General features: G+C 38.7%; 1 protein-coding gene across 1 annotated transcript in view; it reads left to right on the top strand.

Annotated features, from left to right (window-relative positions):
* Positions 1-26,605, top strand: part of OSBPL10 (oxysterol binding protein like 10) — a 118,571-nt gene that overhangs the window by 73,504 nt on the left and 18,462 nt on the right. Inside the window, exons 6-7 of the mRNA XM_027675451.1 lie at positions 2,691-2,845; positions 21,250-21,396. Coding sequence (XP_027531252.1) covers positions 2,691-2,845; positions 21,250-21,396 — 302 coding nt within the window. The remainder of the gene's footprint in view (positions 1-2,690; positions 2,846-21,249; positions 21,397-26,605) is intronic.

Here is a 26,605-nt window from a genome sequence, read left to right as displayed (position 1 = left end):
TTGTTGTTCAGAGAGATGACTTTTTATTTATTTAGATTTCTGTGGTCTATGACTAATAACTTTTACTGCATATTTCTCTTCTGCAAAGTAGTCATGTTCCAGGCAGACAGTTTAACAAAACAGTTTTTCTGATATGCAGGGGTGTTGAGGGAACACGTGTTTTATTATCCTTTAGACTTTAACTCCTGGCATCCTATTGGCTAGGTCATAATGCGTTTTTAAGATCTGTTTAACAATTGATTAGGCTGACAAGATTTCTTGTTTTGTGAGGGTAGCATTGCCCTTGGGACAGGAAGAAAAATGTGCTTGCCTAGTTTTAACAGTTTCTGTTTCTCTAAGATACTCTAAAATGTGCAGAGAAAGATGAAGGAATTGATCTTCTTGCAATGTGTTTGTACTGAAGAGGAAAACTAGTATAGTGTCTTTAAAAACATGTAAGTGATGATGAAGTAAATGTTCACACTTAAAAATTTTCCACAAAGCAAGGTACTTATTCAAATGGGAGCTTTTTATTGTGCTTATTTACATAACTTAGATTAAAAAAAAATTTTAAAAGCAACTATTTACAGTGAAGGCCAAATACATTGTATATGCAAAGGGAAAATGGATTGCCTAAGGAAATGATCAGATTTTCAAAGATTGGCATAAAGAGAAGTCAGTTCAATTGCTTTTAGTGTTTCTCTAATATGAGAATAGCAGCAGTAGTCCAATATTCAGCTGTTTGACAGGGAGAAACAGAAAAATTGATTGAGTTCTGTTACTGCGAAGTAATGAAGAGTGAGAAGCGTAGGCACACGCCATAAAACTGTGGCTATTCCAAAGTGAAAAAAAATTATTTTAATTTGCTTTTTTCCCCTCTTTGAAATCTGTACTAATTAACGTGAATCAGAGTAAAAAATGTTTAATGTTTTCAGATAGGTGAATTTCTTCCAAGAAACCAACATTTTTATTTTAACTTCTCCCGTTGACTTTTACTGTTAATGTTGATGGAAAGCTTCCTTCCTCCCATGCAGTGAGAGCCCATTTTGGATCTGCCAAAAAAACCTTCAAGTTATCCTCTCAATCATAGCTTGTTTTGAGGGATCTGGGTTTATCCTTTGTTCCTAGCAGCAAACTACTCAAGACCTGAGAAGCAATGACTTCTAAGGATACTATGATTACTGTGGTCTTCATTCCTTGCTGTGTATACCAACATCAAGCCTTGATTTAACTTCCGCCTTTGGAATGGGGGCAGGTGTTAACTTCCTCATGTGTAGACCAATAAATAGAGCCAATCCAAGAAAACGACCTTTTGTTTTGATACCGTCGTTTTCTCTTACATAGCTAATGTCTCCTGACAGCAGAGCCACAGAGATGTTCTTTTGGCAAGGGGAAATTTTTGTAATTGTATGAAATATACATTTAAAAAAAAAAAGAAAAAAAGATGGATTTTTTCCCCTGTTGATTAATTAGACCTTTGAAAATCATTTTATACTTAACTATTTGCTTATGCTTTCTTCATGCTTTCTTCAGCAAAAGATGGTGCCACAAAAGCATGCTAAGCAAGTAGAGCTGAAGTTTTGTCATGTCATTGTAACTTAGTGCCATTTTAGATGAATGTTCTGTAACTGTTTTATCTTTAGATTTGCTAAGAATTCGGCTATAGGATTCGTGGTCCATTTTTTAATAATGGAAGTGTTAATGTAATACTACACAACATTGCCTCACCAGATCAAACCATTTACTTTAATTAGGAGGCAATCTCTGGTAACCCTGGTGATATGGAGAAGAGAAATTGCGTGTTCTTTAATGTACTTAGCATTGCTTTGCGTCATCTTGAAAACTTGTCAGTGATGAGAGGAGACCCTCCCTGTGGCACTAATAGTATATTCGTATACAAATTATAGTAATGACTGAAGAGCTGTGATTTTTTTTTTTTGTCCATATCTCTGCATTTTATAGCAGCATGTAATTAATAGCTGAAATTTAAGTCCTATGCTGAGGGCTACTGATTTGACTGTTGATCCTATGTTTTAGAGCAGTAAGGGAGGAACAACTGCACAGTTGCCTTAGCTGATTCTCCTTTCTTTCATGGCATCCTTAAATACAGACCCATCCAGGAAATGAAGTGCCCCCAGAAATAAGGGTTGTTCTGATGTCAAGTTCTGTTTGATTCATATTTAATGTGTATCTTTCTAGTGAGATCTCTTCATCTTGGGACCACTGAAGCACTTTAATACTTAATCTAGAAAAAGCTTTTAATAGTACAGACAGAACTAAAATACAGCTGCTAGGCTTAAAACTCTGATTTCAGGCAGAAAAAAATGGAGGGTTTACTTGGATAACTTCATACCTATGACAATAGTGGGTAGAGAATACTTGCTTAATTACCAAGGTTTGCAAGATAGAATTATACATAAGGGTTATACAGTCTGGTGGGAGGAATAACATTAAATGACTTAAAAAAAAATAATCACACTTAAGTTGGCCTGTAAGATGGTTACTTGGGTTATTTAGAGTGTTTATTGCTTCCAAATGCAGGGGTATTATTCGAGAAATTCCTTAAGGTAGTTCAGTAAGTACATGATTTTTTGTTACTAAAGTAAAACTGTGCCTGGAAGCAGAGAAGAGATAACAGTTCATTTAGATTGTGTGAATGGAAGAAATCTGTAATCTGTCTCTTGTAAGCTGACACCTATTTTCTGCTTCAGAAGGTATCCTGGGATGGCCTGGGCCCAAGTCACACTCCCAGGAGCAACTGAAAAATGGTGCCCTCAGCTCCTTGTCATCTGCTAGTGCCAACATTACATGGGCAATAGTACCATCTGCATCCCAGGACGGACAGGCGCTGCAACCAAATACAGAGGTGAGCATGCTTGGTCTCTGTGGGTCATTAGTTAGGTGGAAACCATGTATAATGGTGGATACTTTTATCATTAATTATTGTACTTTTGTCTTTGTAGTATCCTCTTTGTTTGAAATTAATTGTGAAAATGAGAAGTTTCATGCAAAAGTGCACTCTAAGAACTTTAAATATGTTATTTGATGACATTACTCTGTGCTTTTGCTTCTCTGAGGTACTTAGGTCAGTGAACTTTGACAAGTGTACAGTCTCTTTCCTATTTGTAAAAGCAATTGACAGACTGTTGGGATGCATTTCTTTCTACTAAAGATGAAAAAAGCTGTTTGCTTTTCATCCTGGTTTGAGATAGACAGGAGGCACTAGGACCACGACATTTGCTTGCTACTTGTTCTTCCGTGTTGCTCTTGGGCATCTCTTGAGTATAGAGATTCTTTGAGTTGAAAAGCTGTATTATTTTCTGATACCTTTTCCTATTAAGTGATTATGGGCAGAACTTACCCACATCATCCTGCACCAGCCAGTTGATTTGTGCTTTTGTGGCGTTTACTTGGTAAAGGGCAGTTCTGAAGCTTCGACTCTTTGAGGAGACTCACAGCTGCGTATCAGACATCTCATGCACTGAAAATCTCTCACCATGACAAATTTCTTCAGCTTCGGTTACCAGTGCTACCCACCAGAAAAACACTTCACTCTGAGACCCTACAGATTTTAGGGAGCCTGGAGCACATGAGACCTGGAGAACTATGAAAAAGTTTTTGAAAGAGCTGAGGAGACCCTTTTCTACTACTGAATGCCCTTGGCAATTGGAATGGCTTAAGTTAAATTATATGACCTTTAATAAAATCTGTAATGGCTGAGAGCATCAATAAAGCTGTTTTTCCAGTTCTTTTGTAGTATTGTGAGTTGAATATAGCTCAAAAAAATTCAAGGATAAACCAGATTTGTCCTTTTTTACTGTTACATGTTACTGTGGTCCTCTTCTTTAGAAAGTAATTTCAAATTCTGTTACTCCTACTGTCTGTTAATCATAATGTGTAAGTTACCTGTAATTGATTTTTATTAGGAAGTTGTCTAATTTCTTTTTCAGATAAACCAACTGTAGTTCTTATAGTGTGTTTTTAAGACAAGGGCTATTTAAGAGTATTGTTTTGGGAGTTACTGAACCATTGAAATTTTTTTCTTTTTTTTTTTTTCTTTTTTTTTTTCTTTTTTTTGGTCTTGATCACCCAATAAAGCCAAATGGGATGTAGGGGCATGGGCTTTGCAGTAAGAACATAAAGAGGAGCAGCTGATGTAACTTGTGTCAAGATATCATTTTTGCAGTTTAAAACTATCATGGTTTTTTGAAGTCCAGTCTCCTCCCGTTCACTTGCTGATAAAAGACACTGAGTTGTGTGTGTGGCCTGGGTACTGCTTTGCTTGTGGAACTCATGATTTACTGAGAAAGGGAGTACCCTTGAAGAGATTGATAAGCAAGGAAGTGTAGCACACTGTAGTACAGAATCCTCAGTGCTTTGTGGACAATCTTCTTAAAATTAGCAGCCTGCATTTAGAAGCTTTGGGACACTAGCCCTTAAAAAAGAAGAAAAGGGAGGGTAGGGGGAAAAAGAGAGTAAGATTTTTAAGTTACAAAAAGCTCAGCTCAAGATGGTGTCTTTGGTAGAAGCGGTAAGTGGAAGTTTGTGGATTGCTGGAGCAACAAGAAGCAGCTGAATTTAGGCATGTAGTTTTTGTTATATAGTACTACAGTTTATTAAGCAGAAATTTGATTTAGCCTGAAGAAAGTGACCTAAATTGGGATTCATTCCTGGAAGCTCTTTCCAGATCTGCATCTTCCCTTACACTGAGTCTCTATGTGTGTGTGATGATGTCCGAGTTTGATACTGTTGGCTCAGAATTTGAAGTTCTTTTTTAAATGTAGCTGATACATTTTTCAGTTTTGATCATTTTTATCAAGATACCAGTGCCCTGTTGGAAGGCTGAAGCACAAAACCAGTATTATGGAAGATGGGAACAGTTGCATCTAACACAAATTGGAACTTTTGTCTTTTTTTGTGAAGTTTTCCTAGAGTGCTGTAGGTTTTGCCCATCTGTCTGAGCTGAAGAGGAAGCTGGAGCTTCTTGTTGCTGTGACTAGAGAAAAGAGAGTGAGAGAACAGGTTTTCAAGAGGAGAAATTTTTTTGAGAAACTTAACTGTTACCCTGCTAAGAATGCTACCTGAGCCAGGCCGTCACCCAGGAGATGATGTCTGATATCCCCAAAGTTGTCAAAGGTGTTTGACTTGACACGTTCTAGCAATTCTGCGTGCAGGATTTAATCGTGTTTTTAAATATATTGTGGCCTGTTGTGTGTCCTGGCACTGAGTAGCTAGTTCATTTTCAAAGGTATAAAAGCACTGACTATGCTTATTTTGTAGTCCCAATACTTCGTTGTAAGTAACAGTGGCGACATCAGCAGAGAATGAGAAAATGCTTCTAGATGTTGTTGGTTGATATTTTTTTGACATTGAAGGCTCCTATTTCTTTTTTAGTTATCTGGTAGCTTTTTTAAATGTAGGAGAAGAAAGGAATACACTCAAATGAAGCTTATTTATCTTAATGATTTGCTTTAAAAAAACCCAACCAACTAGGCACTAGATAATCCTATTTCTTGTAGAAGCTGGTGGTGTATTGATGGGGCTCAACTTTCAAAATGTGCCTGCCAAAACAAATGAGCCTTGCTTTTACAGAAGTTATGTGAAGAGAGTGCTAGTTCCTGTAGATTGGTATCAAAGTATCTTGAGTGGGCCTAGATTTTTATTTTTAAAAATCTGTACTTTTTGTGATATAACCTCTTGGTCAGAAGCTGTACCCCAAAGGAATGGGAGAGAGCCTTTTGGCTAACTCTCTGTGCAATATAGTAGATGTACAGACCAAAAAAATTGTGAACTGACCTGTAGTCTGAAATAGAAAAGGCCATTAAATGGTACCCTTGAGGAGCAATAGGCTTGGCTGTTTACATTAAGGAATGTTATTTATAAGTAAAAGATAATTTTAGTTATGTGGATCAGCAGTGATTTTAAAAAGAAAACAGAGATGTGTTGGGGCAGGGCTGGGGGGTTGTGGGTGACTGCTGAGGAATCTCTCCTGCATAGCCAGCTGCCAGAGGCAGTGGTTTCCTGGCAGCATGACCAAGTGGCTGAGTGTGGTTGGTGGTAACCGTGCCAGTTCTCAGCACAACATTCAGACACTTTGCAGCTGTGTGTTAAGTGGCATCGTTAACAAACCCATGACTTGTTTTCTGCCATGGTTTTTATATGTTTATGAAGAAGTGTGGATCTTTGCAATTCTCCTCTGAAATAAGAAGGTTCATCTAATGCAACTTTCTTTGAATACTCAAGCATTCTTGAGAGATGTGGTAAGTTCTGGAGTTGAGTTTTGATGCTGTAGGTAACTAAAGTAAAACCTTTCCTTCTGGTCTGATGCACTGTTAGGGTTTCAGGAATGCAGAATTTCTTCCCTGGTGAAATAAGATAGCAGCTAAAGGCTATTCTCAGTATGTTGGTGTTTAATTGCTTTGGTTATTTAGGTTGTTTCTTGCTTCCAAATGCAGGGATATCATTAGAGATATTGCTTAAACTAGTTCAGAAAAGAAAAGATTTTGTGGCAGAAATTATTTTCTTATGTGTTCCTTGCCTATTTTACCATGTACTTTCTTGATGTTGCTGCTTCATTTTCTCAGATCAGTTTTTCTATTAGGGTTGTGATATAGGACAGCGTGAGGTTAAAGGCTGTTATCCTCAGTGAAAGAAATAACCCTGATAGTGAATAATTAGATCAAGCACTTTTGTCTTTTATTTTCCATACTTAAAAAATTTTTTTTATAAACCCTCTGAGTTTTAGTTCCTTTTTTTTTTTTTGTCTGTCCGCCTGAAAGAGCAGGTGAAAGGAAGCAGGGATAAGGGCTGAGTTGAACAGAACCATTCTCCATCTGATGTGAATCAATATAAAATGCTTCTGTGCATCCCGTAGTGAACCACTTCGGACTTTTTGGCATAAGCTGTAATTATAACTTCAAGGTACTTTTTAGTGTTTTCCCTTAAAGCAGAGCAGGACAAATCTGCTGTGGAATATGCCAGAGTACACTCTTCAGAGCTGTGATGTGAACTTGGTCTGTGTCTGGTCTGCCATAAACGAGACCCTGCTTCCTTCATTTAAGGGTTAATACTTTTGAAATTCCTTTCAAGAAATGCTGAAATGGATTAGTTTGAATCTCATAGTAAATTCAGTTGTAATAAACTCAGTGCCAAAGTAGAATAAAGGTGTAAATCACTTCCATGTGTGAGCTACTGTTCCAGTTCAACTAATTATCATTTTAGGTGTCAGAATTCCCACTCTGAGCTGACAAAATATAGCTTCAGGCCAAATGCTTCCCCTGACAGCTAAATATAAATGGGTAACAGGCTGTTCTTATGTGGGGTCTGAAAGGGAAGGAATCATTTTCTTTGTATCAAACAGTTTAGTTTAGAATTATTTTAAAAGATTGTGCTGTAGCTACATCTGCAATATAGCTCTTTTCATGTGATTTTTGTGCCTTAAAATGCCATGCCAGCTGATTCTTTCTGTCCTGTGGATCTGGTATCTGCGCAATCTCTCTGCTTTCCAAACTTTCCCTTGCTTGTGTGCCTGAGCAGCTGTATGCATGCTCCGTATCAAAGTGTCTTTTTAATAGGATTGACGTTTTAGCTCTGTAGGAGCCTTTAGCTCTGATTATCTAACTGCTAAACCAGGTTTTAATTGTGATAGTGATTGCAAGGGCAGTCAAGTCCAGGTTATTAAAGATATTTTGGTGCCCTAGATGGCCTGAACCTTGGTGTTTTCAACTGTAAGAGGGAACTGTGCTATTTAAAGGAGATGCTGAACTGTTAAGTTTTTAATGTTAAAAGTTTGTGGCTTTGTTCCATTTTTTCAGGTGATACTTTCTTTCAAGCTGTTATTTGTATTTTATCTGTAGGTTAGTATGTGTCCTAATATGAGTTTAGACTTTTGGACTTCATAGCTGTTACAGAATGTGTTAGAGATGCTGAAAAAATGATTTTAAAAATGCTCCCGTAATTTTAGAAACTAAGCTAGATAAGAGAAATTATTTCTAATTCAGTATTTATTTATTTAATTCTCTATTTATTTCTGTCTTGCCCAGGTCTGTATCATTTGTTCCTAGTGTTTCCTAGTTCCTTTTTGTACTTGCCATAAATCTGCATAATTGCTATTGTGAGATGAACTTAGCCCTGAACATACAGTGCTAGCCACAAATGCAGTATTGGAAAGAGAACAGATCAGGATGGGAAAGTAACATTTGCAGTATTACAGAGAGTCCCTTTTCACTGTTTAGTACAGACATTACAGGATTTCTGCATGTGCTCTGCTTTTTGTCTTCTGCATGATTAAGTGGTTTTTGGGCCGAAGAGCACAGTGAATGGCCTGTAATGACTTAGATAGCTAAATTAATCTCTAGGCAGAGATGGTACCAGTTAATCCATTCACTACGCAGACCATCTAAAAAATGAAATCTGAGGTAATCAATTGAAGGTATATTTAAGGATAATCAAGAGAACGTATATTTAAGGATTAAATGTACAATTACACTAAAAGTAGAATTAAATGACCCTAAGCCTGCTACAGCAGCCCTGACAATGACTAAGATAATCTAGCTAATGTTGATTTTATTTTTTTTGCTAGCCTTCTGGAATAGCTACTGTGTCAGCAAACAATCCTCTAGTAAAACTGTTTATGCAAATAATTAATGAAAATTTGCCTCCAGCCAAAGCCACTGCATATTGTTGAGTCACTCCCACCTCCAAAATGCATGTTTTCCAGCTGCTATCTATATAATTGAGAGTAATATTCTATGTAAAATAAAAATATGAAGCTTTAATATAAAATTGCATCTAATTTGAATAAACATGAGGCTCTGATTCATGTGGCATTCCATAATTACTAGTGAAAGTCAGTGAAAACTAATCATTGGAATATAAAGAACTTGGGAACCCTTGCAGTAAGGCAAGGGTTAAAGTTAAAATGGATCAGTTGCTTACTCTGTTCATTATAAAACCTGCGCCCCCTGCAAAAGGAACTCTGAAGCCAAGGTTAATTTTATTTCAGGATTGTGTGCTGATTTGTTATGTGCCAATTGATTTGCCTTGTGCTCTTAGTTTTATTTCTTAATATATTTTTCTATATATGAGTTTGGCAATTCTGCCCATTAGTAAGCTTACCCATCTCATTAAGACTGTCAGTTGCTTCACTAGACTTCAGTAAGATGGGCTGAAACTCGTCTACAGCGAGTGTTTATCTCAGGTTGGCATTGCTTTATCTTAGTGAAGCATCATCCAAGCTGGCTTCAGCTGTTCCATCTGGTCTTGCTAGAAAAAAAATATGGTTTTCAGCTTGTGGTGGTGTATTCTAGGGATTTTCTTATTTGAAAAACTGGAAGTGTGGAGACAGCTGGGATAAAAGGATTTAGTTATAGAACTTTGTTTCAGAGGAAGGAGTTGGAAGGAGAAGAGTCTGCACAGTTGTCTTCACAGTCTGAGATGGACCAAGCGATTCATCATACTGAAAATGATTCTTAGAAGCTTTTCAAGCAGAGTTCCACTGGCCTCGAGGTTAGCTGTATAAAAGATAACAATCTTCTAAGCTCAATTTGTTTCATATATACATTAAGTCTTCTCTTGGTATGATTTGTAATGATCTGGTTTTCTTTGGGAAGACTTGAGCCTGCTTTTTTTTAAATTTTGTTGTGTTGCAGCTATGTGTATTGTGGATGAGACAAGAAATTGTAGAAAGACTCAGGATAGTTTAATAAATGTGTTGTCTTCAGGAAAGATTGTTAATAGTGCTTGTATTAACATGTCTTTACCATTCCTGTCCTCTTATAAATATGCTGACATGTGATATTGCATACAAGAAATAGCACTGTGAGAACTGGATTTACATATAGATTAGTGTTGCAAGACCAGACGATTGTAAAGGTTAAATTTGTAGTTGTCCATCTTTTTGTGCCCTCTTTGCATACATGAATGGTATATTATTGACTAATGTGGCAGTAGTTTTCTGCCATAAATTTGCTTAGCTGGCATACAAAGCGACATAAAAGAGAATTACAGCTGGCTGAATGACTTCAGCTTTGTTACTTCCTGACTTTTCAGTTACTGGGCTTTGCAAGCAAAATCATAATGGAATCACAGAATACTCTGGGTTGGAAGGGACCTCTGGAGTCCTGCACCTCAACACTGTGCCCAAAGCAGAGCTAATCGGGTCAGCTTGCTCAGGATCATGTTCAGTCAAATCTTGAACACCTCCAACAGTGGAGGTCCCACAAACTCCCTGCACAAACTATTACAGTTTCTCTAGGGATTTTGTCAATGGGAGCAACGGTCTGTTTGAGTAGGATGCCTTTCCTTCTCAGTGTGCTGTACTGTCTAGTGAGTGACTAAAAGGGACCTACCTTCTGGATCCCTTTCCAAGAAGTGTTTGTCTTTCCCTTCATGGGAATATGAGGCCCGAAGAACCTAGTTCTTCAGGTTTCTCCCTAAGGATCTCATTCTAGAGAGGATGCCTTTTAATACAGGGGGATGCCTAAAGAGTGTAGCCTTCTGCCATCCTTTCCCCCATGTTAGTCCCTTCACGAACCTGCAGCTCAGTGCAGTCTTTTGTCTTTGGCTCCCCAAAAGTTATAAGCATGTGACTTTCAGACCTCTTGTAGTCTCTGAAGTGCTTCCTGACCAGTGACTGGAACCTGTCCTGCTACACTGTGTGGTTTGTAAGCTTGTACATTCCGAGTAACTTATTTTGGATAGTGTCAGATGCTGTATTTGTAGCCATCTTGCTTCTAAAAAATTTGATTCTCAAAATAAAACTGAATATCTTTCAGGAAATTTTTCTTTACTAGTAACTGTAGTGCATTAGGAATAGGTTTTGTTGAAATTGTTTAGGATCTGATACTAAGTATCTTATGGTGGTGATTTACGCTAGTCTGCAAGGTTTTTTTGCTTCAATTTAGGACAAGTCCATGGGGCTTTTCTCTTTGCACAGTTTTTTTATATTCTCCTGTTACTGTTCCTTTCTGATGATAAAATATATTTATTCCTCGTTCTTACTGAATTTATGCAATACTGCAGAGTCCTCTTGTGTTTTAGAATTCAGATTAAACAGCGCTGTACTTCAGTAGCCCTCATTTTATGAAAGGTGCTCGCAGGATGTGTGGACTAGTACTTGGTACCTAATCTTTTCCTGTGGAGTCTGTGCTTGGGAATTAGCTGCTTTTCAGCCTATTTTCAGAACTGACTATGTTAGGTTTATGAAAATTGATTTTTGGCAAGAGGAATTGTTTTATGAAGAAGAGATGGACATGTAGGGAAAAAGTTGTTCAACAAACATTATTTGGTGCATAACAGGATTACAATGCTGTAGGTAACCCAAATGAAGATCTCTGTTTAACAGGATATCTAGTCACTGACTGATTCTTTATTTTTAAACATAATCACTTTCATGATTAATTTCAAATATTTTTTTCTGAATAGCCTTGCACAGGCTATTCTGCAACATAGACAGAGATGCTCTTTGTTTCATGTTACATGCATTTCTTCCTATTCTTTAAACAAGAAACCAGCCCTTTTTCTTTTGAAATCTCTTATGTTATCTGGTCCTCATCACTGCTTTATTGTTATGTTATTGCTAAATATGGTCACAGGTCAGAGTAAAACACATCTGCAGTGTAGGAAAAGGAAGCTTTCTGAGCTTGCTCTTTAATGATGAAAAGATTTCTATTCCCAGAGATACTACTGCAAAACATGAACAAAAAGGCATTAGTAGAGCTCTCTAAATGGTGAGCATCTAGATAATGTGCTTACCTCCAGATGCCTGGCAGATTGTTTTTGTTGAGAAAGAAGAAGATTACAGACCTATTTGTCACCTAAGGTACAGGTTTTGTGATCATTTTCTTTGCTTGCATTGTCTGTATGTCAGCCTGTCTATATTTACACAGTATTGGTATCAAGATGTGTTTCTACTTTGCTTGATTGCTTTGCAGTGATGGAATTGTCTGCTAAGGAGGGGTAGGTATTTCTTGGTTCAGTAGATGTCTCTGCTATTACATGTTGTATCCAATTAATGTTGTGTGATAGACAGATTGCTCACATTGCCACACTTTGATCCTTGCACTTGTCCCCAGTTGGAGAGATTTTCTGAACATCAAGTGTGTTTAGCATATTCAATGAAAAAGAAACGAGCTACAAACCACAAAACATATACAAATTATCCATACACACGCCAAAAAAAGGAGATGTTTTAATCATTGATAGTCCTAGCTTGAAAAATTTTATTTTCTCTGGAGACCTGAATTACCAAACATAAATAACAGATTTGGTAAGAAATTAATTTCTGGGCACTCTGTAGACATTCTTTCCTGGTGTAAGCTTTTTCTACCAAATAATATCTGGTTTGACCTATCAGTGCTGAGTGATGTTTCTAGGATTACATAAAAGCTTTGACCCCACACTGTCAGAACCTGAACTCAGATGCAGCAGTCACTTGTGTATCCAGATAGATATGCCTGGATTATTTTTCTTGGTGTGCATAGTTTAAGGTAAGTAGGAAATCTTCCTATTATGCCATTTTTCCTTCATCCAGTTGTCTGAAGGAGAAAGTAGCTGTCTTGCCAATTGGTTCTGTATGTAGATGACAAAAAGAAAGTGATAATTTTGCTTGCCATAGCTTTGTTGTGTGTAAGTTATAGTGTGTTCACTTTTTAATTGTAAAATCCTTCTCATTTGATTGTCATCTCCTTGTATTTGCTTTGATGTTTTAAAAGTTAACTCTAATTTTGGTTCATATTTCTGTATCTAAGCTATAACGACTGAATGCTAGGAGAAGTGTCACTGTGGCTCTGTTTTGGGGTTTGAGGGAGGGTGAGTTCCCCCTTGAGGTGGTAGGCTTTTTTCATGTTAATACTGTGGCAAAATTTTTCCCAGCAATTAAAGCAAAAACTAGTGACAAAGGCAGTAGAGGAAACAGCTCCTATGAAATACTCAGAGTAAATGAAAAAAATGCAGCTGAGCTGAGCCTGCCTATTTTGTTACCTTTAAGAAACCTTTTTCAAGATGAAATGGAGGTAGACAGGGGTAGTAAGTTTTGCCCTGTAAATTCTCCATTTAAGCTCTGCTTTGGTTCTGAGCTCATTAGATGGCTTTAAAAAAATCAAACCGTGGACATTGGGCAGCCTTAATTCTCTTTGGAACTTTGGTATCCAGGTGCCATACCATGACATCTGCTATGTTGTTGTGTTTGAGGTTTTATCTTTGATCTTCTCATTCTTTGCAGTGATCAGTCACAGGGCCACCAGGAGCAAAGGATAAATGAGACTACAGTAAGATGGAAGCCAGGGCTCAAGCAATGACCTGAGTTCACTCCACCATGACTTGTCCTACCCTATTTTTGTCTTTCCTCTGCTTGCATTGTGTGGTGATAAAGGTTGAGAAGATTATTTTCTGTTTTGTTTTATTTGAACTTTTCTTGAAGAATAGAAAACCTTATGTAAAGAGATACAGGATCTTGTTGGATATAAAAAAGTGTTACTGCATTACAGTTAAGTTTAAGGTTGATAATCTGTAAATGTCAATGAATTTGGAAGTTAGAGAAGAAGTGCATGGATGATGATGATTTCAGATATCAGTCTTTACAGTGGGTGGGTTTGAAGTAATTGTGTTTCAATTTTTGTTTATGTTTCAAAGTTTAGCTAGCATGGCCAGATTTTGGTAGTGGTAGGGCTACAGGGGTGGTTTCTATGAGAAGCTTCTGGAAATTTCCTCTGTGTTCTACAGAGCCAATGCCAGCTGGCTCCAGGATGGACCTGCTGCTGGCCATGGCTGAGCCCATCAGCAGTGGTGGTAGTGCCTCTGCTATAGAAAATTTAAGAAGGGGAGAAAAAATCCAACCCTGCAGAACAGCAGCAGAGGGAGGAGTTGAGACTATGTGAGAGAAGCAACTGCAGACACCAAGGTCAGTGAAGAAGGAGGGGGAGGAGGTGCTCCAGGCATTGGAGCACAGATTCCCCTGCAACTGGTGGTGAAGACTATGATTAGTCAGACTGTCCCCTTGCAGCCCATGGAGGTCCACAGTGAAGCCTGTGGAGGACCCCATGCTGGAGGAGGTGGTTGTGACCTTGTGGAAACCCATGCTAGAGTAGGTTCCTGGTACCAATGGACCAGTGTAGAGAGGAGCCTCGTGCTGGAGCAGGTTTGCTGGCTGGACTTGTGACCCCACAGGGGACTTATGACCCCACAGGGGACTTGTGTTGGGGCAGTCTGTTTCTGAAGGACTGCACCGTGTGGAAGGGACCCATGGAAGAGTAGTTTTTGAAGAACTGCAGCCCATGGGTAGGACTCACATTGGAGAAGTTTGTGGATGACTGTCCCCCATGGGAGGGACCCCATGCTGGAGCAGGGGAAGAGTCTTGAGTTGTTGCTCCCCTGAGGAGGAAGAAGCAACCGAGGCAAGGTGTGAAGTACTGACTGCAACCCATTCCCTGTCCACCTGCACCACTGTGGGCAAGGTGTAGGAGTTAGTAAAATTAAGCCTGGGAAGAAAGGGTGAGGAAGGTGGATGGTGTTTTTACGATTTGGTTTTATGTTCTCATTACCCTAGTTTGATTTGATTGGTAATGAACTAATTTCCTCAAGTTGAGTCTGTGTTGGCCGTGAGGTAATGGGGGAGTGATCTCTCCCTTAACTTGGCCTATGAGCCTTCCATTATATTTTCTCTCCCCTGTCCAGCTGAGGAGGGGAGTAATAGAGCAGCTTTGGTGGGCACCTACCACCCAGCCAAGGTCAGCCCACCACAACAGCATGTTAATATGTAAGTTTTTGTATAAAATAGTTTAATACGTACAACTTACTGGACAAACTACATTTGAGAGTCAAATCACTGCTAATGAAGGATGGGTGCAGTAAACTTGTGTGCTTTTCTATGAGGTGCTTGCTACAGCTGCTAGTAAATGCAGTTAAATATGTGTGTGTACCTGATGGAAGAAGAGAGGACAAGTGATGCTGGCAAGTTAATGCAGTTTTGTCAGTTCTGATACAGTAACAAGCCCTGCAAGAAACTAACAGCTAATTATATGTTACTACTTTTGGGTATTCCTACTGTATCTGCTTTACAAAAAGAATTCTAACTTTGGTATTGAAACTGCAGAAAATCTTATGGGGCCAATTTCTCACATCATGGTAATGTGCTAAAGCTCCCTGACCTTACAGAGTTATATTTAATCTTACACCCACGGAAAACCTGTTTGCAAGCTCTTGAGTTACGCGAATGCAAGTGTAAATGATGCTTGCAAACCTATATAATTATTGAAGGGAATCTGAAAATCAAAATGAAGCCTTTGACTTTTATGTGCACTAGTAGAGCCAGTGATAATTAGAGGACTCTACAGAAAATATAACAATCCTTGCCTAGTCTGAAAATGCTAATTCTGTTTAATATTGCTTCTAACTTATTCCATCTTCCTCTTGATGCAGAAATGTTTCATACGATGGTTTGTTGGGGGTTTTTTTTACAATCTTTTGCAATTTTTTGAGTGTAGAAGGACTTAAAAAATATTTTCCTTCGAATATTATAAAATAATGTATTTTTATGTTGATGTTTTAAGTTCCCAAGATTCATCCTCTTGCTTCTGACTATAATTCCTTTTGTACTTTTTCATGCCTTAATGAAGATTCTTAGAGTACTTTTGTGTAATTATATGAGGAATTGTCTTATGAGTCCTATACAAGTCCTCAGTGTGTCACTGTCAGGTTATACATGGTGTCTGCTTACTACTACAATGGAGAAAAGTCTGAGCTATGCAATGACTTCTTTACCTTGGTCTTTGCTGCTAACAGCAGCCATCAGGAATCCCAGACCTCTAAGATAAAAGTCTGGAGGAGGACTGACCCTTGGTGGAAAAGGAACAGAGGAGGCAGCACTTAAGCTGTGCATACATAACTTCAGGACGCTCGATGGGATGCACCTATGAGCATGGAGGGAATTAGCCAGTGTCATTGCAAACTGACCATGTATTATCTGTAAAGGGTTATGGAGTTTGGGAGAGGTTCATGAAGGCTAGAGGAAAGTGAATGTCACTCCTATCTTCAAGAAGGGCAAGAAGGAACATCTGTGGATGCTCTGGTAACATCTGGGCAGCTGCAGGTTTGTCAGCCTTTCCTCAGTCCCTGGGAAGGTGGAGGAGCAACTAACCCTGGAAAGCATTTCCAAACACATGAAGGACAAGAAAGCAATCAGGAGTAGTCATAATGGATTTACAAGGGAAGTCATGCTTAACCAACATGATAGCCCTCTACAATGAAGTGACTAGCTTGGTGCATGTGGGGAAAATAGTGGATGTTGTTTGCTTTGACCTTGGGAAGGCTTTTGACCCTGTCTTCCCTCACATCCTAATAGACAAACTGACAGGGTATGGATTAGATCAGTGGGTTTAATCCAGAGATGGATTAAAAACTGTTTGAACGACCAGGCCCAGAGGGTTGTGATCAGTGGTACTATGTCCAGTGGAGGCCAGTCATTAGTGGTGCACCCGAGGGGTCAACACTGGGGCTGGCTGTTCAACATCTTCATTAATGACCTGGATGATGGGGCAGAGTGCACCCTTGGCAAGTTTGTAGGTGATAAAATACCTGCGAGGAGTGGCTGGTGAGCCAGAGGGTTGTGCTGTCATGGAGAGGGACCTTGACAGTCTGGACAGATTGGAATCTCATCAAGTTCAACACAGAAATGCCAAGTCCTGTATCTGGGGATATCTGAGGGTAAGCCCCTCTGCACCAGTACAGAGTGGGGGCTGTCTGGCTGGAAAGCAGTTCTGCAGGGAAGAAGCTGACCATGAGCCAATGATGTGCTCCTGGGGTGAAGGTGGGCCAACAGCATCCTGGGCTGCTTTAGGAAGAGCGTTACCAGGGGGTTGTGATCCTTCCCTTCTACTTGGCAGAAGTGAGGCCACATCTGTGGTGCTGTGTGCAGTTCTGGGCTCCCCAGTGCAAGAGAGGCATGGACTTACTGGAGTGAGTCCAGTGCTGGCCCACAAAGATGATGAAGGTTCTGGAGCATGCATCATACGAGGAGAGTCTGTGAGAACTGGGACTGTTCAGCCTGGAGAAGAGAAGGTCTGGGGGGATCTTATCTATGTATATAAATACCTCATGGGAATGAAGAACAGGGAGATAGATTTTTCTCAGTAGTGCCCTGTGGCAGGACAGGAGGCAGGGGGCACATGAAAGTCAATCTAAACATCAGAAAATGTGCTTTTGCTGTGAAGATAGTTGAACACTGGCATGGGTTGCCCAGATAAGTTGTAGAGTCTCCATCCTTGGAGATAATCAAAACGTAGCTGGACACAGTCCTGGGCAACTGGTTCTACATGTGCCTGCTTGAGCAGGGTGTGGGACAAGATGATCACAAGAGTTCTGTTCCAACCTAAATGAGACTGTGATTCTGTGTATTCCTTTCTCTCCCTCCAGCAAATAAGTGATGAGATCCAGTCGTTCTTTACAGTATTCTTGCGTGATATGGTTTGTGAAGTATGTTGGAATACCAAACGCTGACCCATATATCTGTATTAATTACCTAAAAGTTAATATCCACTATAGCAATTAATTTGAAAATTAACTTATGGAAGAGGCTTTAGAAGAGCAGAGGCATGTTTGCCCTTTTGCAGGAACATAGCTTTTAACTCTGTGATTCTATCCCAGGCTTGTCCAAGTGTCATCTTCCTGAAGACATTTTTTTAAAATGCAGAATGTTTCCTACAGAAACAATTTCTTTCCCTTACAGGTTTCATCTGTTAAAAAAGAATCAGCATGTTTTCTGATGGAGACTGCTGACTAGAACATCCGTTTTGTATCCCAGCAGATGACCTCTCTAAATTAATCGATCCTTGTTCTAATGAGGTGACCTGTTTAAAATAGCTCTCTGCCAGTGTCTTTGGCATTTAAACTTTGAAGTGCATTCCTTCTTGGGATTTCTAGAAATCATCTTTTGTTTTTTATTCAGATTTTTCTGAAAAATCCTGGTGCTCCAGCCCAGTATTGCAAACTGATTTTGATTAAAATGATTTTAAATATAAGCCCCTTTTTGGTTCTTGTTTGTAACTGATTCAGTATTGGATTTCTCAGGGTCAGCACCTAAGTGAGGCTGTGCTGTTCATTCCCAGACTGGGCAGCTCAATGGCTTTTACATTATGCTCTGACCATGCAGGAATGGAGCAGATCGCTGCTTTCCTAGGTCAGTTTTGCGGTTATGTTCTACAGGAGGAGGAAAAACAAAAAATATGTTTGTGTCTGATGATTCAGAAAAGCTGCCATTAAAGGATAATCACTCCAACATAATCTTTTGCATTCTGTTGAATGCTTACGTGTTGGATACTACTGAACTGCATGCTATTTTCGTGGAAAGAAAAAGATTTAAAGACTTTTATGACACTTTAAAGGTACACTAGCCTTGTAATTTGTGACTGTATGTCTGCTCACCCCATGTTTTGCTTACATTTGGTCTTTTATTTAAGAAAATATGTGTTAGTTAAAGAAATGTATTTTATGTGCTCCTGAAAAGCAATTCAGTAGTTACCTAGAAAAGGTAAGGAAAACAAAGGGAAATGCAGAAATGATATTGCTTGGTGAAGATGGATGCTCTTCAGGTCCTGTGACATAAATTATAAACTGCTTCTTTAAATTCTTTTTCTTGTAAAGTGTTAAAATATGCAGACAACTGCTGTCATTCACTGAAGGTTACTAGTATGTTGATAACTGTAACAGTAGACTTGTGGGGTTTTTGGTGCCCTTGCACATCCTTAAAATAGGGATAGTAAAGGTAATTAAAATTTTAGTCCTTATAGTATGGTCATTATACACGATTGAGTCTGTTACATTGTACTTAATCCTCCCCGATGAGCAGAAAGTTGTTCATTTACAACAATGCAAATGCTACTTTCCTGACCACCTAAACTGTTTAAAGGATGCCCTGACCATGGACCTTTTGTAAGGTAGCAATGAGAGGCAGTTGCTGTTTTGTTAGTAACATTTAAAAGGCATGGAAAACCTAATACCTATTTTAGCAGGAAAGAAAGATTTTCTGTCCTTAGGTGAATATGCAATCTTGAGGCAAAAAAGAAAATTCTCAGTATATGATTTATTTTGCAGACTTGTGAATGGGTAATTTGTTTGTTTTCTGATGCTATTGACAACTAAAGGTTACACAGCCGTTATATGTTCACTTAAAAGTATGTTACCTGCTAGCATGTTCTCTTTCACTCTCACACTTGTGCACACTCATGCACACTCCTGTGCCTTCCCCTCCCTCCCGGAGAACAGCTGACCAGGATATCCTCTGGGAACAGCAGCACCATTTCCCAGTTGGAGCTGCGTGCAGTTAAGCTCACTGATCTCAATGCCATGTGACTGGAAATTCAAGGAGCAGATTGCTATCCGGTGCACACTCTCCAACCCGTTGGATAGCAAAAAAAGAAAAAAAAAAGGGAAAAAAAAAAAAGGAGGGGGTGGGAGTGAGGAGGGGAGGTTCCCTTGCCTTTTTTTTTCTGGCGCTGTTAATTCCTGCTGGAGCTTGTTTGCCGCAAGCTCGGTTCATGGCAGTAGCAGAAGCAGCAGAGCTTATTCGGTAGCTCAGTGCTCTCAATGAGGTCAAGCTGGATCAAAGGGAAGCCTCCTGTGGAAGCATCTACTGTAAGTTCTGATACTGCTTTTTCCACGCTCCCTCCAAATGAATGTATGACTGAGCCAGGCTTCGGTGCCTTATGCCTCCCTGACTGATAATTTTGTATGAGGTTGTCAGGTTTTATGCTAATTGAACTTGTCAGTAAGGCATCAGTTGGATAATAATGCTGTGCATTTTGGGAGAAAAGGGCTTGTCGTTCTCTCCTTTTATTTTCTGAGGGAGTGGGAAGAAGAAAGTGGGGTTTTGTCCTTTTGAAAAGCTCCAAGCTGTTGAGGTTACAGCTCACCAGATTCTGTTTTATGTAATCTACATATTCTACTTTCTAAATAAAGCAACTGTAAAGTGTCTTGCAGATGTCCTTGGGTTTCACCAAATAGCTATTCTTTTGGGAATAGCTACCTAAACATTTATGTAATTAAAAAAAAAAAAAAGAGAGAAAATACTTTATTCAAATCTTGGAAATATCCGTAGTAACTAAATTTAAGAGAAGCTCTCCTTACAAAAGCTGCTGTTCACTTGGGGGTCTTTAATGTGATCATTAAGAAATATTTCTTTGAAACTTAATTCTGGGTATCAGCTGATTTTAGTAAAACTTTTCAGTTGTGTGGACTTTCTCAGCGAGATGAAAAATTTGTCATTTTATGTAATGAACTAGCTGTTTCTGCAGAAATGTTATTCAGCATGACAGAATGCTAACTTTTGCAGGGAGTGTTGTCTCATTTGCAGCACGGAATCCATGGGCGATAATGAAATGCTGGGCTGTAATTTTTCAGCTACATAACCCAACTTTTTTTTTCCCCTTGAAGTACAAAAAGCTTACTTGAATACATATCTGGAAGGCTTGCAGAGTGGTTTCAATGGATTGAACAAAGTAACTACCACCTGTTCGGATTATTGTTAGTAATACATTGTAAAACCTGAGGAAAATCAAAATATCACAAGTTATTATCCCTTTCTACTGTAAAGTTCCTCTTGACGGGGGTGACATAGTGTCTCTCTCTTGATCTTCATCTTGTATTTCTGGAAACTCAATAGTATTGGTGTTGGGCTGTGAAGTGGCAAAGTGTTGCAAATGTCATAAAGACTGATGGCATTCATTGCCCTACCCCCCAAAATCTAATGTCTTTGGGTTTTTTGCAAAGGCGTGTTCTTTGATTATAGTTGTCCTTTTATTTCCTTCACTTAATAGTCATGACTTTCTTAGATATCTAACTTCTAAGCTGGATAGAGAAAATTAAAAAAAAAGTGTGAAATCAGGTCATGCAACATCTACGTATGACATACAAATATTTACTGGAGAGATTTATGAAACAAACTTGAAAACTCATTTTCAGCTGTGTACTTCTGTTTAATAAAAAGACTCGTTACTTTTATATGCTATGCTTTTTATCTGGCATCACTGCAATATAAATATGAGAAGATAATGTGTAAATTAGCATCTGATACTACTCTCATTCTGAAGAAAGGGTCAAAATGCTTTGTGAAGCTATCACTGGATTTTTTAATTTATTTTGAATATGTATGTTTTCTTGGTTTTAACAGAGGCTGTCTTCAGTTCCATTGAGACAGCTCCATTTTTAAGCATGTATAGTGGGGAAAAAACCCTCATCTGTATAATTTTGTGCAGATTGTGACGTTTCTTTTCATTTCAGCATTCAGCTTCTGAGTTGATCCTAGTTGAAGATGAAATGACAGATACTGAAGATAATGAAGAGGAGGATTTAGGAGTCATGGATGATCAACGTAGTATAATTCTCCATCTCATCTCTCAGCTAAAACTTGGCATGGACCTTACCAGGGTACGAACACTGTATCTCTCTTACATTTGTTTATTATTATTTCTTCTCATCCTTCTGTGTGTGCGTGTGCACGTCCAGTTCCTGTGAGAGTGTTTTGCCCCTATGGATGAGGAATTTCACCTCTATTAGAGTGTGGTTCCAGAGAGCTATGGAGTGCTGTCTCTTCCTAGGCAGGCTTTCAAATGAAAGCCACATCAGATGTTTAGAGATGGAGGGGGAGGGAAAGAAAAAAGAAATTAAAAAACCTCCAAAAACTTCTGCTTATTATTTTGCAAGTCTTTCAGAGCAACCATATGTCATGTATGTATCCCATGTGTATGTTAAGTCAGGGTGCACTGAGGCTTTGCGAAACAATAATGGCAGTTGTATGGATGAAGGAGATACATGCTCATGTTACTGCTTTGTGGATTGGATTCCACTTAATTACATGTCAGCTTCAAAAAAAAAACAACAAACATGATGGTAAAGAAATTACGGTCTTCAGTCTATCACTGGTTTTGTCTGTGCTAAGTAGCTCACTAGTTTAACCTTCTGTACATCCTTCTGGTCTTGGAACCAGTCTTATCATGAGCTTGTCCATACTGATATGACCAGAGAAGTTACAGTGTCTGAAAAATTTTCCCTGAAGTCGTTAGAGTTTTGGAAATGATGTAGATGTTCTGAAAGCAGAGGATGCTTCTTTTTGAATAGTCCTGCATTCCAGTGAAGTCTTCTCATGGGGCTTAATAAATAATCAAGTGGATTTTTGTACAGATATGGAATACCCTTTCCTTCCACAAGGGTTTTCTACTTAAAAACCCCCAAATAAAACTCCTGTAACCCAATTCCCACAAATAAGAAGAGTTCATTCTGACACAAGTAATATAATATTTGGAATAACCAGAGAATTTCCCTTGCACATGAAGTAGCTTTGCAGGAAGCTGTTCTCTTGGGCATTTTGATATTCCAAAGAGTTCATCTGCTTTCCTTTTCATCTTCCATATTAATCAAAATCTATTTTTACTATAACTTTCTTACAAAATAAGGTTTTCTCAGTATAGTCTTCCTCTGGAACAATTGACGGTGTTTAAAAATACTTAAATTTTTAAGACTGAGCAATCCCTTATTCTCCCGCTAAGTATAGCTGTTGAACAGTTGCACAGAAATTAGTGTTTTGTCCTAAATAGAACATAAGTTTCATAATTTCACTTGTGAGTATACCTGTCACTTCTTAGTATGTGTGGGGTTATATTCAGTTCATTTTTGGTTTTGTTTTTCTTAGCTGTCTCTCTTTTCTGTGTTGGTTTGCTAAGGCTGTTTGAGTCCATAATGTTCAATCTAGACTAAGATTTCTTATCCATAGTTCTTGTGTCTTCAAAATGTTTTGTCTTTGGTAATGAACACGTTTTTTTCTTTCCTGATTTCCACTGTCATCTTTTTGTCACAGCAGAGGAGGTAAAACCCCAAAGGCGCAGAATTAATGTAAATAAGAGAAGTGTAGACACTTGTAAGACAAGTAGGAAGGTAAATATATATATGATAACCTATGTCTTAGAGTGTTCTTAGAGCACAGTGTTTAAGGATAGTGATAAATGTTATTAGATGCGTAATGTGGCAGAATATTAGCATGCATAAATGTCTGTGTAAAATACCCACACTCTGAAAAGAGAAACAGGCATATGGCAGAATTAGATCTATCTGTGGTCTGTGTGATGCACGAATACACATATGATAAGTATTAATGAGACATGCCACATGTGCACATCACTTTTCTGCCCATTTTGAGGATTAAAAAAAAACAACAGGACAGCTGGCTGCTTTTTTTTATCAACTTTGCTTACTGGCATGAGGCCCTTAGGGCCACAGACATGTGACGATAGAGCTGGGTTTGTTGGCTGCACCTCTCCTCATTTTTCATTATTCCTCTGAAAGTTGGATTTCAGATCACCTTGATGCTCATCAGCTTCTGCTGGAAGTGGTTGTAGCACAGTACTTGCTAGTGTCAGAGGATGTTTTACATGTTTCTCTTTTCCTTTGCCTTCTTCCTTAGGGCTCTTTCCTTGGTTCCTTTTGTGAGCTGTGGATTGCTATATGATGCACAAATGAACAGCTTTTCTGAGCCCTTGTTAGCTCTGAGTTGTGGATGCATGATCATTACCTTCATGTTCCATATCAGAGGAAACTGCATCTTTTCCTTTTCCTACTGGGTGATGGCTTATCTTAGCCTTGGTCCTGCCTCTGCTGACAGCAGTTTCCCAGTGATGAACACCACATTTAGTGTTGTGGAGGTGCTTCACTTCTGGAATGTGTCATGCTGCTGTGCCTTTTAAGGAGGAGTTAAACAGTGAAAACTACTGTAAAGGAAAACACCTACATTGAAGTACCAAATCTGTGTGGCCAAATTGACTTCAACAGCTGCTAGAGAGAGTTGGATGGGGGAACAGTTCACAGCAGCAGAATGCAGTAAAAAACGGATGCCTCGGACTGGGCTAGGACTGTAAACTTCATGTAAAATTGGAATGGCTGGGGAAAAAAATAAGTTTTTAAGTGGTTTGTTGTTAAGACTTTTAAAAAACGAAAAGTAGTGCCAAAACCCACTAGCAGCCTGATAGATTTGTTGGCAAATGGCATCTAATGGATTGCAGTTAATGCTAACAGTTTGTACAGATGGATGATCACTTCCCTGCGTTCTCTCACCTTCCCTACGCAGTTAATATGTGCTAAAAATAAAGGGTTGCCATTCTGTGTAAAAGGGCTGCCAGTAATTCTGCAGAATATCAACTACTTGTTAACATTGCAGTATGTTCATGATGTCATAAGTTTTTTACTTTGCTTGCTAATATACTTTTACCTTGTAATTTTCAAATATAAGTGGCATGAAAATAGCTTATTTTATTCCCACAGTGACACAGATGACAGTGGAAAGCTTTTATACTTCCAATATCTCAGCATGAGGTATCTTGGTCAGATTTCTGAAAAGGCTGGGGAGCGGTGCTGACACCCATGTTTTGCCTCACCGTAAATGGTAGTGGGGATAAATATCTCTGTTTTAAGAAGTCACGTTCTTTTTCTCTATTGCATTCAGACCTAATTAAGTATAGGTGAATTCAAACCTAGGAGGTTATAGTCAAGTTTTGAACTAATATCCCCTTTTTAACCTCAATGAAAACAGAGGAATGCCTCTTAAACTGCTTCCTTTTCACCTGAAGCCTGAGAAAGAATAAGAACAGAGATTATTCTAACATTTTAAAATTTTTTTGCTTCAGGAGATGTTTTGCTTCAGACCTCAGCAACTTGAAATTTGTTGTAGAGAGTTTCTTTTGCCCCATTGATTGTCATGCTGGCTTTTTCTCAGAGGAAAATGTTAGGCACTTCTGACTTTTTATGCAATTACAAAAAAAAAACCCCAACTTTGTAGTCCAGTCCAAAGCCTGTAGAAAGCATATAGGTCCTAAGTGTATTTTTCTGGACAGTGAATTCTGTCTGGCTGCAGAAGAGTTGAAAACCTCATTCCTTTGGAAGCTGGAGTGCTAGCACAAGTGCATGGGAGTACAGTGCTGGCAAGAATAATGCTGTATACTTCCAAATTTGTTTATTTCTATTTTTCTTATTTCTGCAGAGATCAAGATAGGGCCAATTAAAAAAAAAAAAGACTGGTGTGATTTTTTTTTTGTTTGTTTTTACTGTGTTAATGAGTGATGGTGTTGCACATTGAAACTTTGAGGCTATGAGTTACTTAGTAAAAGGCAGTGTTTTGTAGACGTATTTTGTAATACTGGAGTTGTGTAAGCTTTAAAACTCAAGTGTTTTGAATGTGTAGTTCTGCCTCCGTGTGTGGAAACAATTCAGTCCTTTCCTGCTACAATTAAGGATGTTGTTTCCAGCTTCGTTGGGCTTTTAAGACAAGATCATTTGAGCTGGAGTTCAAGCTTTATTCAGATTTTAAATAGATTTTTGAAACTCAATAATAAGAGTCCAGTGATTTGTAATGTCTCATTTAGTGACTGTGTTGGTGTAGCTGTGTTAAGCATGTAGCTGTGAAGCACACACCTAGGACTTGAGAGAGTAGATACTAAGACTCTGTGACCAAATCAACACGTCTAAACCACAGCAGTCTTAATGTTGTACCATAACATTTGCATAATCTTAAGTATGGTCTGCAGTTTTCTTCTCTTTGTGCTAATAAAGGTCACTGTCTTTAGAGAGAGGCACTTGGACATAACGAGATGCAGAGTGCTGTTTATTCAAATGAGTTTGCCCTTTCAAGTCTCTGCAGTGAACACATGATAGTCACTACTGGTATTTCTAGACAGAAGTGATGGGGGTTTTTTTATATGTTTTGCTGTCACTTTCCCCTCTGATAATCTGATCTTTTAGTATACAATTTATATTAAAATGAGATGCTGAATTGAGGATCTCAATTGCTGAATTGCTTTTTTTTAAAGATTATATTGGGTATGAATCTTTGGTCAGAATGAGAATGCTGCAAGTAAGATGGAATTGTTTAAAGAGATAAAAATAAGAAAATCTACTGTCTTTCCACTTTGCCTTCCAGAGTTTTGGATTTCACTTCTAAAAACCAATCTCCTTGGCCCCTTGCTGTCATACCACCCTGAGGACTGTAGGCTGTCTTTGGCACTCAGTAATTTGCCACATGTAGTGTAAAATTAAGGTCCTTCATCTTTTGGGGCCTCATTAGGTTGGTAGCAGAAATGATGTAGAGTCCTCAAGGCTTACAGACTAGAGTCAGAGGAATATTACAGATGGAACATTGCTTGATTTATATCTAAACTTGTAAAAAATTATTAGCCTATAAAAGACTGTCTGTGTGTAAATATAATATACGGAAGGAGAGAGCGAATGAGGGGGTATGTTACCAAACAGAGCAGTTCTCTCTTTGCACTAGAGGTACGTACAGTGACTTACTGTGTAGCTGTAAAGTCTGTGTTCAAGCTGTTGTGACTGGAATTCTTTTTCAATGTTTATGAGTTCTCTTTGAAAAGAACTGAATGATTAATAAAAGTTTGACAGCCTCTATTTCATGATCCATGGGATCCAAAAGGACTGATCTGTGCTTTGGTCCTGCTGAGAATAGCAAGCTGGGACAGCAAGGGGGAAAGCAAATGTGTTTGTGATGAAGGGTGGCTCCCTGCCTGCTGTAAATAACCCTTGCTTTTGGGAAAGGGAAAAAGTAAATGCAGTGAAGAATTAAAGAGGAAAGCAGAAGAAT

Source organism: Neopelma chrysocephalum, unplaced genomic scaffold, assembly GCF_003984885.1.
Source record: "Neopelma chrysocephalum unplaced genomic scaffold, ASM398488v2 Primary Assembly neopelma1_26, whole genome shotgun sequence".
NCBI lineage: Eukaryota > Metazoa > Chordata > Aves > Passeriformes > Pipridae > Neopelma > Neopelma chrysocephalum.
The sequence above is the reverse complement of the archived record's forward strand: the minus strand, read 5'-3'. Positions and strand labels throughout refer to the sequence as shown.